Source organism: Passer montanus, unplaced genomic scaffold (assembly GCF_014805655.1).
Source record: "Passer montanus isolate IOZ18808 unplaced genomic scaffold, ASM1480565v1 scaffold17, whole genome shotgun sequence".
Lineage (NCBI taxonomy): Eukaryota > Metazoa > Chordata > Aves > Passeriformes > Passeridae > Passer > Passer montanus.
This window is the reverse complement of record NW_024364270.1, coordinates 13,485,073-13,503,417: the sequence shown is the minus strand read 5'-3', so window position 1 is coordinate 13,503,417 and position 18,345 is coordinate 13,485,073. Positions and strand designations below refer to the sequence as shown.

The following is an 18,345-nucleotide window of genomic DNA, read 5'->3' as shown; positions in this document are numbered from 1 at the left end:
ACTTCCTTTGTTTTTTCAGAGTTATTAACTTCTTGGTGGAACTTCTCAGGAAACTGTCTTCCTGATTTAATACATAAAGTAAGACCATCCTGAGGTCATTCCTTTCTCTGTCTTGCATATATTCTTTTGCTCCTTTTTTCTCTATTTAATTATTTAGTTATTAAAGCCTTATTTTTGTATTGTTTTTCTTCTAGTTGACTTCTTTTGAGTATATTCAGCATATAGATAGGTGTTTCCAGAATCTCTCATTTTCCCCTCCTTTTAAAATTTAAATTCTCATTTCATAATTGAGAAAATAGCAAGAAGCTTATAAAAACAAATGTCATGCTGACTTACTCTACTTTCGGATTATGTGACAAAGAAAAGGCCCAGTGATTTACGAAGTCTCCTTTTTCAAGTTCAGCATCAAAAGACACAGATAAAAAAAAAGGAGTTGAGCATCCTTTGGAAAGGTCTGTTAAATCAGTACTTGAGTTGTTATTGCTCGTACAGTATTTGCATGGACTTTAGGAGATTTAAAACTTGCTTGGCAAAGAAAAAAGGACTTCACAGCTTACAGCTTCACAATAAATGTCCTGAATTTACCCACAGTTTAATAGTGGCTTCACAAGGGCCTTTATAATATTCATGATAGCCATTCATTCTCTTGATATTTCCTGTACTTCTTCACTATCAGACTGCCAAGCTACAATAACTGTCTCTATAATGTATTTGCTAATCTGCCCTCTAATGAATAGACCTCAAGATATATTGTACATTTTGCAGTGGCACACCTCCTTAGCAGCTAAATGATGTAGCACAACCTGCAAATACTGATGAGATGCAGGGCTGTGAAGGCACAGTTCAGTTGGCAGCCTCACCAGCCTGAGTTCTGGCTGTCTGTGGAAGAGATGAGATTCAGAGAAAGGCTACAAAAGGTCAGGACCATGCCTGTGAAATAACACTTGTAACAAATAATGAAAAAATTGAAAAAGGTTAAAAGCTGAATCATGGAATTCTTTCCTTATTTCTGAACAAGGTCCTTTGGACCGTAAGAGTAACTACTTGGTGAAAATATTATTAATGAATATGAGATACTGTTTTTAAAATAGTGTGTTTGTATAATATTGGTCTACTCTTTTTACCTTACCTTGGTTCTTTTTAACTTTTTACCTACCTTCTTTTTACCTTTGGTTATTTCTTGATCTTTCTTTTTCTAGAACCATTCAGGTGTAGAATCTATCTTGTAGTTGCTAGCGCATCATGAAGTATCTGAAATTTTTACAAGGATTCTAGGCTCTTTCTTCAGCACTAGTTGTATTATTGCCCTTGGATATCAAATTTGAAGCTCTAATTACAGAATGGTAATTTGCATGCTGATATTATTTTAGCAGATCACCTGCTCATTGCAATGACTGTTAACACAAACTTTCTGTACACCAGAAAACTGTTTATGCTTGGAAGTGAAACTACAGGCAACAGCACTAAATTATTGGCAGTTTCTTTAAGAATTTTTTCACATTTTTAAAATACTGCTTCAAAACAGTATGTGACTTTAGAGATATGAAGACAAACTACCTTAAAATCAATAGGCTCCTCTCCTTTCCCCTCCATTCTAAGCTGATTTATTTTATATAAGTAGTACTAAATTGTCAAAGTAGATAAATTTAGAGGGCAGTTAAACAAGTTTTAATTTACTCTTTGAAGGTTAAAAATATGTTTTCTCTACCTGAATTGAAATTATTAATTTACATTTTGAATAAGGAAGAATGTTTTACTATCAAGTTTTAATTAGGTAATACTTCTCAGCTGTGATAACATATGTACAATGCTTGTTCTGAGGGCATATATGTAGGTAATTTAATTATGATGTTCGCCCAGGTTGCATTCTTCTGCTTTATTTCAGTTGAAATGTAGCTCTTTATAATTTTGTATCAGTTCAATTGGTCTTGAACTGAAATTTAGCTTTTATTTGACAAATAAAAATCATAGAAAATTGTTCAACAATATACATCTGAAAATAATAACATTTTGTTACTTTGCTGTTGTGCATTAGGCTGTTTTAAAATGTACCTTTTCAGTATGCCTTTGGGTGAAAATTCAGCTGGATATTCTTTATTCAGAGGGAGCAGATTCCAGTTTGCTGCTCAGCAGCAGCAACTTGTATGGTTTGATCTCCATGTGTCTGTATCCATCTATTTTGAGCGAAGTGCCACAGCAAATTTAATTTTTTTTATTCTTTAAAAATTTATAGTACTTTTAGGCATCATTATTATGAATGTTAGCATCATATTACTCTGAATATTAGCATCATTGGCACAAGATTTGAAGTAGTACAATTAGTTCTTCCACAAGTTCTTGAAAAAACACTCAGACATGAGCAGATGTTGGACAGATATTTAATTGTAGACATGTATTTTGTTATTTATCTCCCAGAATGCCAATATAGTTACACATATAACATCTTTGTGTAACTATGTCCATTGGACATATAAATACAGTAACAGTAGACAAAAATTACCATGATTGTCCGCTTGGTGTGCAATTATCTGATATTCATGCTTAATTGTACACAAAATCAGGCTGCAATTGCCTGTTCATCTAGCTGTCCAGGAAATATTAAAAATTTAAAAATTAATTTTAATATGTGTTTGTGATTTATGGGTGTACAGTTGCACATAAGAAAATTGCTTTGCTCAGTCCTATTTAAAGATATATTAGAAGTCACTAATAATGTTTCAGGTAGTTGATAGAACATTGCAGCAGTGTAGTATTGTGACAGTATATATATTTTAATCTGAATTTCTGGTCTGTGTAATAAAGAAAGCCCACATGGTGGTCTGAATAATGCACAATGATTTAAATATTTACTAGACATCAAGCCATGTCTGCCAGTGGAAGCTTCTCCACCTGGATCTTCTCCAGCCTCTGTGTTGCAGTTTAGCAGGAAACACACTCCAGTCTCTCAGATCTTGTGTGGTGTTGCAGACACCCATGAGTTTGACTGCAACATTGATTTACCTAAATGTATTGATCTGTCTCTTCTGTTTCCCAAGTTCATCTGAGTCATCTTAGATTGCAAGAGATGAAAATGACAGCAGTGTTGTTAAAACCACAAACCCAAGAGTTGAGTTCTTGGTTACGGAATTAGAAACATCATTACCAAAAGAAAAATCTTGCCTTTTCCTCCTTTCTAGTTTTTACTGTGCAACATGGATATTCTTATCCTAGCTAGCTTTTGAGTAAGAGTCCAAAGCCTCATTTCTCTGAATCTTCTGTCTTTTAAAAGGCAATTGTTTTTTCTATTTTCAGTTCTCTGTCCCCTGAACTTTCTTCAGCTGTCTCCTTGAAAAATAGAACTATGGATTCCGATTTCACACTTTTTCTTCCTTTAGAATTATATCTCTACCTTTCTTTAGTATCTTTTCTGAGTTTACATTAATCTTAATTTTTTTTATATAGCACATTAGCTTATTATTTTGTACTTTTACAACATTCCTAAACTGTCACAACATTTTATAAATAATTTATCAGAAGAGGCAGTCAGTGTATATACTTGTACAATTTATAATGTCTGGTGTATTTTAAAGTGCTGGAAAGTCTGCATATGATATATTAACAATGTAGGTGACATATAGAATTCAGAGAGCTTGATAAACTATTTCCTTTGTCTTTGCCTGAAGTTATTTGTCTCTTTGGTGTTGCAAGTATACATTGGAAGGAAACAATGTAAAAATATAATGCTTATTCTCAATATTTGTTATTAAGTTTATTGAGTAACATTTTGGGAAATACTTGGAGGCCATTGCTTTTATAAAGCAAAAACCTGTTCAGTCCACAGCATGCACATATTTATATGCCTTAAAACACATAGAAACCTCTCTCTGGAGTCCTGAGAAGACCAACTGCTTAAGTGATTTGCTAAGTCATTGTATATTGTTGTCTTTGCTATTTTGTCTTCCAAGTTTTAAGTGTTGTCTGGATAGTAGCTTTTTATAGTGATACATTAAACTAATCTTGTACCTGATACATTTGCACAGTTTTATTCCGTAATTTCATTTCTCTAGTAACAAACTGCTATGGTACAAAACTGGCAAAATCAAGAAAAGAGACTTCACTGTCAGTATTTTTAAGAGAAGGACTCAATCATAATTTCAGGAACAGTTGAATCAAAGGTTACAGATTTTGGCATATCAGGAGCTGCAAGGTTTTGAAGGGCATGTTGTTAAAATGGATTGGAAGCAATGTAGACACATAGGGAGCTCATCTGCTTGAGAGAGGCAAGCTGAAGTATTAATGTGTTATTATTAAAATTTCAGCAGAGTAATTTTGAAGCATTTAACATATATTATCATACATTATATTATAAACTCTGCCTCTGTAGTGATCTCACGGAAGCAATTTATAGAAGCTGTGCATTTCTGTTGTGGATTAAATATGAATTTCTGATGCTTTTGGATTTTTTAACAGAACAATGAAAATGAAACAGCATTGCATTGTGCAGCTCAGTATGGTCATTCAGAAGTTGTTGCTGTTCTGCTAGAAGAGCTGACAGACCCCACAATAAGAAACAACAAACTGGAAACACCTCTGGATCTGGCAGCACTTTATGGACGTCTGCGCGTTGTGAAAATGATCATCAAAGCCTATCCAAATCTGATGAACTGTAACACAAGAAAACACACTCCTTTGCATCTTGCTGCTCGTAATGGCCACAAAGCTGTCGTGCAGGTGCTTCTGGAAGCTGGAATGGATGTCAGCTGCCAAGTTAGTGTGTAATTCCTCCCTTCCTCCCTCCCCTTCCTTCCTCCCTTCCTTTCCTTCCTTTCCCCTCCATTAGACTATGATTTAAATAAAATTACTTCCTACATTTTTTTCTTTAAAATACACTTGGATTTATTTTGTTAGAAATGCTGCAAGGTGATAGATAATACAGCTTTATTTATTACAACTCAATGTGTTAAAATGGATAACTCCAGAAAGATATATATCTTCAAAGCTGAGTGCATGTTTTAATACTGTCTTGAAACATGTAGATACACAAATCATATCAAGCATTCATGTAGGTGTATATAAATATATTTTCTACAACTGCTGCAAAGTGGCTGCAAAGGTTGTAAGCTGATTTTCTAAAGCTGTGGCCCTTTGTGGTCATGGCAATCTAAAACAGGGTTTCACTGAGGGCTCATTTTCCTCTAATTATTCCATTCTAAACTCAAGTTACTAAGTAATAACAATTTTGATTTTCTGCATTTCTAAACACTTATATAAATCTAAGAGAAAATTCTATAGCAAGACACTCTTGCAGCTACTGACTCCAACCTCTCAGCTCTGTGGTGCATCTAGCTTTGTGCACAGTAAGTTATAATGACGTTAAAGGGGTAACTTTAAATAAAATAGACATAGATGGGAAGAGACACAAGGTATAGCAGCAGTGAGTTTTATGTTCAGTTCTTTGTACTGGAAGGTGTCCAGGCCTTTTAACTACAGAGGACTGGATTCTGTTATGTGTTCTGAAATGTTGCCTCAATCTTATGATTTCTCTTGGTTGATGGCACTGTGTTTGTTGTAGAGTTGATTTAATCTTCATAAATGGAGTAACATCCTTGCTGTCTCTTTCTCACTGTATAAAATATGCTTTGAATTAAGCCTGTTTCAGGTTTATATCTATTTTCAGATAAAGCAAGCAAGAAACCAAACTTAATTACATCTATTTTAGAGTCGCATTCAGACATTCTCTACAACCTAGCAGTTGGTTACAGCCTGCTGGTAAAAACATCAAAGTTGTGGTTTCAATCCCTGTATGGGCCCTGGGCCATTCACTTAAGAGTTGGATTGATGATCCTTCTAGGTCACTTCCAACTCAGAAGATTCTGTGCATCTGTGAACAAATCTTGCAAACTTTGTCTAAACTTTGATTAAAATTTATATCCATTTTAAGCGTTAGGTGCATATAATTAAACTCCTTTATACAGAAAAATTGGACCTGGATTCCAACACTTTTTTTTCTGGGTTCTTCCATCAAGATCGTGTTTTTCAACTTTTGAGAAGAAGAATGGGAAGTGGGGAAGAAAAGATAGATAAAAAAAAACCAAAACAAAACAAAGAAAATCAGAAAATATTAGTGTATTTTAAGATTAGAAGTGGATATTCTCAAGTGCCTTCCATAAAAAAATATGGTAAAATTGTTTTACTACTTTGGTTACTTCTTGCATGTTTTGAGTTAGTGTTGATATTTGCTTCAAACTATTTTAAAGTGAAACACTTTTGTGTGATTTGTCTGCTTGTGAATTTGCTGCCAATCAAGCTTTCAATTTAATTTGATTTTCTTTACTAGAAAAAGAGACACTTGCAAAGGTTAATATAAGCAGCTCATTTTTTAATCTTTCCTTTACTATTACTACATCTTCAGTAATTTAGAGAAGTTTAATGCTACAGCAACATAGAACTTTCAAATGCATATTTTTGAATGTATAATTTCTCTTTTATCTGTAACAAAAGAAGGAGGAAAAATTCAGAAAGAAACTGGTGCCTGAATTGATGTTTAAGAAATAGAATAATTGAAGGAAAATAGTCTCTGTCATGGCAACTTACAAGCTGATGGTTACATGAGGGCAAAATATTACACAATGCTTTTATGAAATGTGCTCTCCCTGTTATGTAATCTAGATAATTTTAGCACTACTGTGAATTCTCCTAAGCCATTTTTATCTGTAGTTATACTAAAAATTTTTCACTAGTCTTTACAAAATACAGTGACTGCAATATTTTAAGAAATGAAAGATTCTTTTAGTAATGGTGATCTCTTTGACATCTAGACTAAAATGATAGAGCTTACTTGGTTTTATTTTTTTATTCTAATTGCTTTTAAGTGATTTATATTAGATTTTTTTTTTAGTTATACAAAAGCAGAGGTTTTTTTTCACTAGGTTATCTTGTTTCTTAGAGTTTTGTCCCACTTGCCATAAGGAAATATCATTTATTTATTTTTCTTGCTGGTATACATATTCTCTATCAATATGTTCCTTTTCATTCAGCATCTTAACATATTGGTAATTTGGCTCTGTACCTACTGTTAATTTATTACCTCTATAGCCTCGAAAAATTCTGTTGATGATTACTGGCAGCTTATTAAACTGAGGAGAACACAAAATATCAGCCTGTCACTTAAAACTAAACTCAACTACTTTGTTATTAATTAAATTGATCTGCATCACTGTTTGGGAAATAACAATTTGCAAAGTAAAATCTTATGTGGTAATCAACTTTGCAGACATTTAAACATGTTAAATAAATTCAGTTTATCACCAGTAAAGACCTCAGTATGTTTAGAGCTGATAATAGGAGTAGCCTCTCTTGTATCACTCTGTAGTTGTAAAGATGAATTTATTTAAATGGGAGGTTTACTTTAGCCATCTTATCTTTCTCTTTTTTACTCCCTGAGCACTTTTAATCACAGCAAATTTTGGACTAATTAAAGAGAGCATTTAATTTTTGATTTAATTAATCACACATTTTATTAATTTCCCAGGTCTATCCACTATCTTTCAATCTGGAATTATTTAGGAGTGGGCCATACAATTCTGCTTCATCTCTTTTTGCTTTGGAATTTTCATGTAAATTGAAACATATGAAAAATACACATGTTTTGGTTGAGTGATAGACTTTGGGCCTAAAGTAAATTAAGACACTGTACAGTTCAGTATGTTTCATGTAAACAGTAGTTTAATAATTACAAATACCCTAAAAACTTGGCCTCTTCTGTTTATCCAACTTTCATCTATCCCTATTTGCCTTCCCTGAGTGTTCCAATAATGATGGCAATTATCTGCTTATCACTGATAGTTCTGCCAAAAGCTGTGCCCCTTCCTTTTTGCTCTCACTCTATATGGAGGGTATTCCATGAATCAATTTGCAAAGCTACATTCTGTCCTTCAGATTCTGTCTGAAATCCATGTCAGAACTATAGCAAACTGCCGATGAATAAGGACTAGACAAGTGACCTAATTACGAGGTCTTGCATATTTAGATGATTGAAAGAAAGTCTGTAATTATTAAAACCCTTGATGCTTCTCTGTGAGCCTGCAAATTGTATGCCAAGTTGACCTGGGTATTCTGGTGCCCCTGTTGACAATGTTCTCCTGTCCTAGCTTGGTTTATGTGTCCAGCTGTGACATTGTACCTGTATTTAGTAATAAGCAGGGGCAGGGACTGTTTTATCATATGTTTAGCACAATGTGTGCTCTTGTTCTCTGTATTTCATATACAGAAACTTATGCCAGAGAACCAATATATTATCCATTGGTGCAAACTCAAGCAGACTTTAGCTCACTTTGTTCAGGAAAAATTGCCAGCAGTTTCTGTATTAAGTGTCACTGGGAAAGACTTTGCAAATATAATGGTAGTGTTTACTTTGCCAGGAAAATATGATCCAAGGCAATGAAAGTTTCAGGAAGTAAAGCAGTGAAAATTGTCTATAAATCTTAAGCTCACTTGCTGTAGTATAGACAAGAAGAATATATTAGTGCACAAGCACACTGTTATAAGTGAAAAAGAGCAACCTAAAAGTTCTAGGACATCTTAAATAATATATGTTTTTTAATCCTTGTGATTTGTGTAAATGCTATAATGCACAAGAATAAAACATTCTGAACTTACCTCTACCTTGAAGTAGTAAGCCACATGTCCATTTAAAAAGAGAGATACATCTACTTAGCCAGTGTGAATTTCTCTTGGCTCTGTTCATCCTGAGGTTCAGCATTCCCTCTAAGTTAAAGCAGAGTTTTGTAACTGAACTGTCTGATAACAAGGGCATTTCTGCCTTCTGGATAGTTTTTGGGTCGAGGGATCCGATTCATTTGTTAGTTATTCACTATTACTATGAAATCCTGCCTAAGGCTTTTAAGATTTGTGTCAGCATTCATCTCCATGACATCTTATGCAGGATTACACGTCTGCATTTTACAAGTGTGCTTTCAATCTCCTAATTCTAAGATTGGTTTTAGTTCAGTTTCATGTTAATATTTCCCCTCTTGTTCAGAAAAACACCTTTTTAATGTACTGATCCTCGCACTGTTTATATGGTGTACCTTTTAAATTCCTCTTCTGAACAAATTGTTCATAATATTAATCTCATTTCTGGAATGTGACATTCATTACTATTGTCTGATAGCTCAGAGTTATAAAGCACAGATTGCCCTAGAATGCAGGGCAGTGTGGAATGTCTACAAAGCATTTTAGGATCATGTTCTGATATGACAGGAAATATCATGGTAGAATAGACTAAGAAGCAAGAAAGTATATACGGGGAAAATGGAATTTAAATTTGGATTCCTCTCCCGAGTCTATGAATTAAAGGTAGGTTAAGTTTCTGTACTCCCTTTATGCATAGCAGAACTATCTTCTGGTTCTTAAGTTGCCCCCAGATAGATTTGTTTGCCTTACACATCTACAGGAAATTCCTCTTCTCCTGTTAGTTTTAATTCAATTTCTTACAAGATGTGTGCTTTCATCAAGGAAAATGCTGCTTATCTTTCCTCCAGTGGGGAATTTTGATGAACAGAAAGACTGCTGCCCCTGTCAATTATCATATCAGGATCTTTTTCACCCTTTAACTGGGTAATCAGAGGATAAATCCTATTCCTCATCCTCAAAACTATTGGTTCAGTATGCTGGAACATTGGTATTTCTTAGTCTCCGATCATGGTACAGCAATAGAAAGTTGTTGTCACTAATGTAGTCCATTGTTTCCATTAAACAAGGATCCTTATTAGTACAGAATCATATCTACAATTTTAGTCAAGGTGCAACTGGCTTTAATCTTTGTGCTTCAATCTCATAGAAATAAAATTTAGTGCTCTGGCTTCCTCTAACAATTGAACCTCTGTGGATTTAATTATTGATATATGCATCACTTATTATTATCCTTGGCAGAATCAGACCATGGTTGAGGTTGAAGGGGAGCTCTGGAAGTCATCAGGTCCAACTCCCCCTTTTCAAAGAGAATCCCATAGAATAAGTTGAATAAGTTGCCCAGAATCATGTCCTAACAACTTTTGAATTTCTTCAAGGACTGTGACCCTACAACTTTCCTGGACAACCTGTACAAGTACCAGGGCTCAGCTGCCTAAAAAAAAAAATCAAAAAAAAATCATGTGTTTAAACAGAACCTACTGTATTTCAGTTTTTCCCCATTATCTTTTCTGTCACTGGACATGACCAAGCCTGGCTTAGACTTCTTTATACCCTCCCTTCAGATTTTTCTACACATTGATGAGATCCACTGTGAGCCTTCATTTGTCTAGGCTAAACTGTCCCAGCTCTCTCTGCCTTTTCTCATAGAAGAGATGCTCCAGTCTCCTAACAATTTTAATGTCTCTCTTTAGTAGTTCCATCTCCATCTTTTGCTGGGGAGCCCAGAACTGAACAGAGCATTTTGGGTGTGGACCCACCAGTAGTGAGCAGAAGGGGAGCCACCTCCCTTGACCTGCTGTTAACACTCCTCCTCGATGACAGAGAACTCTATCTTAATAGTACCAGGTCCACCCAACAGTCATGCCAGGAGGTGACCAATCCAAAGGAAATGCGATGTGACACCAAGAGGATAATAGGCTTTTTTCAAGATTGCTGATGTCAAACCTCTTTCAGTAATCAGAACTATAACTGTCAGTGACTTTTCTGAGAACTTTTCTCATTCCCAGAAATTTCTGAGCTGCACATTAATCTCTGTGTACCTCTGTGGTTGCACTGTCATTGCAGAGTCATCCCATTTTGAAGTCAATTGCACTAACTGGAAATATCTTGAAGATATTGTTTGAGTAAAGGATTCTGAAGTCATCTCTAAGTAAATCTGCCATATTTAGTCTTGTTCCAGATAAACCTGGGAGTGTTCAACTGGATTGCTTCTGAAAATGGAAATATTAGAAATTGTTTTGAGATTTGTGTTTTGTATGTATATTCTCTTACTGACTTCCTTCTCCTCTGTTATGCTGTTAGTTTAAGTGGTGTGCAGGATGTAGATGTCATTGGGCATGCTCTACTTTTTACCTCCATGTACTAAGCAGCAGTTTGCAGTGTGCTCACATCCTATCTCAGGATCTCTGATTCCTTATGAATAATCTGTCATTGCATTGCTGTAACTCTGATGCATTCCGACATAACTGATTAATAATGAATTACTATTTTATTTCAGAGTTGGACTTTGTATGTGTGTATTTTTAAGGTCTTTCTACCATAATAAGTATGACTTGTATAAAGTATAGAAAAAACAAATTCAAACAGCAAAACCTTTAACGTTTGTCACAAATTAATTTCAAAATCTAATTTAACATCAAAGAAAAGGAGGTAAGTCAGATACTCAGTGAGATCTAGTAGTGCTCTAGCTAATGCTATTGAATGGAAAGTTATTCTGTTCAGAACTTTCAGTAATAGCAGTATAAAATACTAAGAAATTAGCTTGTTTAGAGAGTGTGTTTTTCAGTACTATAAATTTTATTTGAGCAAAAGTCTGCTCACAAAGAATTTTGTGTCAAGACAATCTGCAAAATCAAGTCCACAGACATCTAAGTTAGAATTCAAATGACATGAGCATAGGCATCTAAAGCTGTTGGGGGTGCCTTAGGGTATCCAAGACATCTGTATGGGGCAGATGTGAGGCAGATCGAATGTGAACATCAACTGGGCCAGCAGCTGGACACCAGGATATCCTAGGGCATCTCTCACATATAACTGAATTGACCTTCTAGGGTGTGATCCAGTTTCACATTAAACCATCTAATTGTAGATGTCCACATATAAACTGTCTGACTGTGCTGAAGAGCTGTGTTCCACTGATGGTGACGACTAGATTTGCACTGCCTATAATAGAAGTTTTACACAAATGCAGGCTTGCAGGGAGCTGGATTCCTACTGTATTTTCTTATATAGTTATTAATTTTACAGTAGAACTGATAGCATTTTTGGTTTTGTCTTGAACAATAATAAAAAAAGTCTTGTATTCTAGTATTTATTCTCGCCTATTCTGTGTTTTTTTTTATGTATAGGTAAAATAGAAGGGAAAAAATATTTATTTTTCAAGTGTATTCTTTACAGAAAACTACTTGGTATTTTAAATGTCGCAATATTTCTTTTCTAGACAGAAAAAGGGAGTGCCCTACATGAAGCAGCCCTATTTGGAAAGGTGGAGGTAGTACGCATTTTGCTTGAAACAGGTAAATCTGATTTACAGGAAACACTGAACAAATACCCTTAATTTTCCTAATTTGGTGTAAGCGTCCTTAAGTTTTGATTATACAAATTACTTTTTTCTTTATCAGCCTTTGCATATCTAATCACATGTACACTTGGTATTTTAAATGTCGCAATATTTCTTTTCTAGACAGAAAAAGGGAGTGCCCTACATGAAGCAGCCCTATTTGGAAAGGTGGAGGTAGTACGCATTTTGCTTGAAACAGGTAAATCTGATTTACAGGAAACACTGAACAAATACCCTTAATTTTCCTAATTTGGTGTAAGCGTCCTTAAGTTTTGGTTATACAAATTACTTTTTTCATCAGCCTTTGCATATCTAATCACATGTATTTCTCATTAAAACAGTGTTCTTTTAGAACGAGAAATTGCTATACACAGAACAAAGGTGATGTTCAGACTCAGAAATTCTATATATGACTCAGTGTATGTCACTATATTCTGAGAATAAATGTATCATGAGAACAAAATGGCTACATAAAATTTTGTTATTTGCTCTGAAAGGCAGCCAAGAATATTCTTTGATGTAGAGACCAGAAGATTCATGTTCACATTTATTTCCTTCAGTTAGCTATTCCTAGCATACACACCATTCTGCTTGCTTCTTCATTTCCTGGGTAAACTGAGTGCCTGCAAAGAAAGGGGAAGGCACTGTGTCTCTATGAATTGCATTTGCCCTGAAAGAAAAGAAGAACAGAGATATAAAGTCCAAACAACCCATCTACTGCATAACAAGTTTCAGAATTGTTTTAGGTAAATGACTCATCTAGACAACTGTCTCCTCAGGTAAGTGGTAAGACCAATGAGAATGAAAATCCTCAGAAATAATTTCTTGCAGATCTGTGAACTTCCATGACACTGAGGGATCTCATTGGTCTTTATTATCAGATCTTGTGGTGTAACTTATATATTTCGAAAGAAGATATATCCTAATCGCAGCTCTTCATCTGACTCTCAACCAGTATATCCCTGATCTCAGACCCGTTTTCAGAAAAAAAAATGGTCCTTCTGAGTTGCTTCTCTGTTTGGATGAAAAACAATGAGGCTGAAAGGGATCATTACCTGCTCTTGAAAAGGCAGGGCCTTTTTATTTCCTAAAAAAAGGAAGGACTGGAGAACATCACAAAACATAGGAAGCTCTTTAGACCACAGAAAAAGCCCACCTTTTTCAGATTAATACAGCCTCTTTCAGCATACAATTGTCAAGACAGTGGAGTAGAATCTTCACTGTGAACTCCTTCAACCCCAAATATTCTGCACTTCTGCAACACTCCCCACTTTCTGCCTTTTGTACTTAACAATCCCGTCTTTCTATTTCTGCTTCAAAAAGAGTCAGAAGATGTTATAAGTAGCTACTACAAAGGAAAGATGTGAGTTGCTGTGTCTAGCCTCTGAAAGTCAACTGCCACCGCTAAATAGCCCAGTAATATTTTAGGTTTGTTTTCAGTGAGACAATGTTGTGTTTCTCACAAAACAAAGTAGGAAAATATCCATTGAGTTAGGAAATTGGAGCCTTTTCTGGGTGCTTTCAGAATGTCCTTTTAAATCCTGCTTCCTCTGTTTTCTCTGGTGTCCTGAGAATAATTTCACTTTTTTTGCTAGGACATTTCATATCTCTACTTTTTATGAAAGCACATCTAAACTGAAAAACGACTCGAGCATTTTACCATAAGGCAAAATTTCCAAAGAAGCTCCTGCAAGGCAAAGGTAGAGTCTTGCAGTACCCTGTACAAGAGATTCTGATCCAGGGCAAGCCTCTAACTTAATTCACAGTTTAAGCCCAACTATTTCTTTGTTAGCAGTATGGATGGTATTGTGAGGAGATCCTGTGGCTGTGCATAGTGCCTGTATACTACACATGGATATTTCAGTCTATTCATGGCATGAATTTCGAAAATGTTTCCATGATGTGCAACTTTATTAACACATAGATAAAAACTTCTTCAGTCTTGCTCCCAAAACACATACTGGTATTATGGACTAGAAAGTTCCCGGTGAATTAAAGAGTTTGGAAATAAATGTAGGAAAAGCATTCGGAGAATTTGTTTTACAAAATATCCTTTTCAGGATGGCTGTTTCTTAGGAACAATCTGTTAAAATAATCCCAAATTTGGTTACTTTATATCCCCATGATATATGGAAACATAAAAACCATCCATGTCAACATGTGAATTTTAGGCTACTCAAGCTTTAAACAGAAATGCATCCTGTACTTCAGGTGTAATGCAGTTGTAAAACCACTTGCTTTCAATTTGTCAGGCTGATGTCAGTCTGATATAACACATTTATAATCCAAAGCATTTAGGGTTAAATATTCCACCATGGATCCATTTCTTTTTCAGGAATTGATACCAACATAAAGGACAGTTTGGGTAGAACAGTTTTGGATATACTTAAAGAGCATCCATCTCAGCAGTCTCTCCAAATTGCAGCTCTACTTCAAGGTAAGCCATATTCAATTACACAATTGTTAGGGATAATAGAGAAATATTATTGTATATAGTAATTTCTAATCTTTAAATGTTTCATTACACAAAGGAGCAGTCTTTTGATTTAAAAAGACTAGTTGAACGAAAATAAGTTGTCTAATATCTGAATTTCAGAGTAAACCCTTTCTTTTTTGCGGGCCACTGACATGGTGTGTCACTTATGTTTAGTCTTTTAACATTCTTCATTACACCATAACATATTTTGATATTTCAATAGCAGTTCCATTAAATTGTAATGATAACCTACAATTGAAATGCTTGATTTGCAGCAACTAAATTACTGAAAGATGATGACAATTTTTCAAACCATTACATTATTTTTTCATTTTCCTTAAATGAAAAAAAAAAATAAATGAACCAAGCAGTATTTCTTGTTATTATAGGAGAAATAATATGTTTCTCATACATGTATTTGTTCTCGCTTCCCATCTTACTTTTGTGGTGCAAGGTTGATGGAAATTCATTGTTTACTTCAATGTTTTACTCTAGAAGATGGCAGTAAAGTGATGAAACACAGACTACAACATAAATCAGCGTTAAACATAATTTCTTCTTTTCTATGGAATTTGTTTCCTGCATTTTCAGTTTAGCCTTGCATTAAGTGCATTTGACAGAGGAGGTCCCTGCAGGTATCAGTGCTGCATCTTCATCTGTATTGATTATTCCCCCCATTAAATAAGCCATTTTAATCAGTTCTCTGTTGGTTCTACTCATGACAGGCTCCCTCATAACTGTATTTTATAAGAACATTTCTTAGAGAAAATGAGGTCATGTGGCCATACTGTGTCATTTCTTTTCTGAATTACTTCCAAACTAGTTGACCAGCTTCCATAAAGTTTTCCAGTAAGATGATGGACTGAAGATACAAAGCTCCTATAAGTATAATGAAAATTTTGCAGGCTGTAGGAGAGGTGTTCCTGTAAGGAGCAGATTCATGTTAGAGCTGAACCAGTTAACAGATTGCCTTCAGGTCTCCCTCTCTCCCTTCCTATTTTCCTTTGCCTTTTCCCTCACTTCCCCCCTTCTCCTCCCCTACTTCCACCTACACAGTTCCCTTACATATTCCCCATTTACATGAGACTTCAAAGTTACTTGATTCACCTCACAAACTGGTAGAATACAAAATATATATTTATTATATATATAAAATAATGAAAAATAATATTAAAAATATAGAACTATACTTTCTGTAATTTTAATTAGCTTGCCTCCTGTGTAATTCAGGTCTCAGAGTTACCTCTGTCCCAGGTAAGTGACAGTAATGTGCATTGAAAAGTGGGGAGGAAGAGATGTGTGGGGGACACAGGGCTTCCCCTGTCAGCAGAAGGGAGTTTCTGATTTGAGTCACTCAAGCTTCAACCTTTAAGTCCTCACAGGGCTGCATGAACATACTACCATGTAGAGGAAAAGGGGATTAATGTCATACTGGAACTTCTTCAGTGGCAGGAAAAGGGTCAGTTAGAGCTTCCACTTTCTCAGACATCCAAATCAATCATCCTTCAGGTATTAAGATTCATTATAATATCCCATCCCCAACTAAGCTAATTTTAATTTTACTACCTCTTTTTTGCTCCATTTTATCCTTATTGTGATAACCTTGCAGTCTCTAACCCCACTGATGAACTTTTTTTTCAAAGTACCCTTGCTCTATGAGTAATAAAGCACCACACCCCCTCTCATGGGTTTCTCATGTTGATTGATCAGTAGCTGCCCTCAGTCTTTACTACACACATGCAGAAAAAGAAATATATTAATTTCAATCCTTTTTGTTGCTTTGACATGCAGTCTTTTTCAAAAATGTGCCTTGAAGTATAAAAATGACTGCTTAGTAGTTTCAGCTCTTATTAGTGTGATGAAATTGTCTTGTAATGAGCAGCTGTTTATTTTTGCTCTCTGCCTTTAATCAGAAGTGATGTGCAAGAGTGAAAAACAGTTACAAAGATGCCATTCTGACTCTTAAGACAACCTGAGGAGCTCCTTCAGAACTCACTTGGGGAACTTACATGGATTCTTTCTCATCAGCAAAATATTCACTGAATCTTTATCCATCAAAGTATTAGCTGAAGTTGAAAAAATCAGGATTCAGTACTAGCACTACTAATGATGCAGTTGACCTGCCCTCCTCTAAAAAGACAGCTGACTATACTCTTCACTAAAGTGTGGGTATTTATCCTATTGTAGCTGAAAAATCAGTGAAGCACTAGAATTTTTGGAATCATGAATGTACTATAATTGAGTTTGACTTCAGTGCATAATGAATTCCATGCTAAGAAAGGGCAATTACTAAGAGAGATTTAGTGGCTTCCAAATACATTCCTGTTAAGGCTGCTGTCTTCAGATGGTTGTCTAGAGCAACTTACATGGCTCTTTCATGTAGACTTATAGGAAATAGAAATTAAATTAAAGATGTCAGACAATTACTGGTCAGATTTTTTAAGTTCATTGCTAATTTTGTGCTTTATGCAGATGTGGTGGCATTGATTTGTTCTTTCACCTTGTTGCCAGGATAGACTAAGATGCTATCACCAAGCATTCTCATTAATTTTTTTCTGGTTCCCCCTTGCATTGTTCTGAGTATCACTTTACAGTGTCTAGTATTAACATAGCATAGTATTTGTCCCTGCCACAAAACATTAGCTTTCAAATTATAAAACAGAGGCTGAAAGATGCATATGAACTGGCTGGCAGAAATGGACAAGGAAATAATGTGACTGGTATTACTGGTGGGCCTGTTATGCAGAGGGATAACAGAGTTGGAAGAAATGTTAAGAAAGAAAATTAGTTGGCTTTGGGGATTTTTATAAGAAATTTCTTTGAAGGAGATAAAAGTAATTTCTGTGTTTAGAAGCAGTTAATGGGACACTAAATCCCATGAGCTGATACTAAACCCAATAGGGCTGGTAGCCACTTGTGAATAAATGCCCTCCCAGAATTTAAGAATTGTGGATAAAAATTGTTTTCCGTCTTTTAAAGAATATTTAGACAACTACTTTTTACAGATTGTAGGTTCAAAGAAAGAAGGCCTTTTGCCCATGAGGTTTTAGAAGTGATCCTAGCATTCTTGTGATCCTTATTTTACATATTTTCTCACTATCCTTGGAAAAAAGCAACGGAAGTTTCTGCAGAAGTTTTGTTTTGTGTGTTTGCAAAGTCTGCCATCTTTTTTGAGATGTTGGCACATTATCTGATAGAAGGAAAATAAATTAAAATATCACTTTAAAGAGCAGCACGATAAAAGGCTGAGTAAGCTATAGAACACCCAAATGTTTTTTTTTTTACTGCTTGTTAATTATAGTTGTAATTAATAGAAATGACAGTTCAGGTTTTACTTCTGTGTTTTTTGTATATGTCACATCATTTTCTGTGTCTTCATCAGGTCTGATTAGCATTGAGCTCACTTAAAAATACTTATTAGGGTTTAGATTTTTAACGTAGTAAGGAGTAAATAGCTGTATGAGTACTGTGTACTGGAAGAGGAGAGAATTAGGATACTGTGCCAAGAAAGGGCAAGTACTGGATGCATTTCATGGGTGCAGTAAAACAGCAGCACTCAGTGCTGAAGCAGTTAACAGTACTGGCACTTAGGGCTTTTATAATTAGGCACTGGAGATAAAAGGGATGTTGCCAAGGC

The 18,345-nt window shown here is 35.1% G+C and overlaps 1 protein-coding gene across 6 annotated transcripts in view; it reads left to right on the top strand.

The window, feature by feature from the left end:
* The window catches only part of ANKS1B (ankyrin repeat and sterile alpha motif domain containing 1B), a 411,921-nt gene that overhangs the window by 55,786 nt on the left and 337,790 nt on the right, over nt 1-18,345 (top strand). For 5 of the 6 annotated variants that reach the window (XM_039703948.1, XM_039703945.1, XM_039703947.1 and 2 more), the window contains exons 4-6: nt 4,450-4,746; nt 12,113-12,188; nt 14,568-14,669. In XM_039703948.1, coding sequence (XP_039559882.1) covers nt 4,450-4,746; nt 12,113-12,188; nt 14,568-14,669 — 475 coding nt within the window. Of the gene's footprint in view, nt 1-4,449; nt 4,747-12,112; nt 12,189-12,364; nt 12,432-14,567; nt 14,670-18,345 lie in introns of those variants that run through there. The other variant, XM_039703949.1, reaches the window with a different exon arrangement.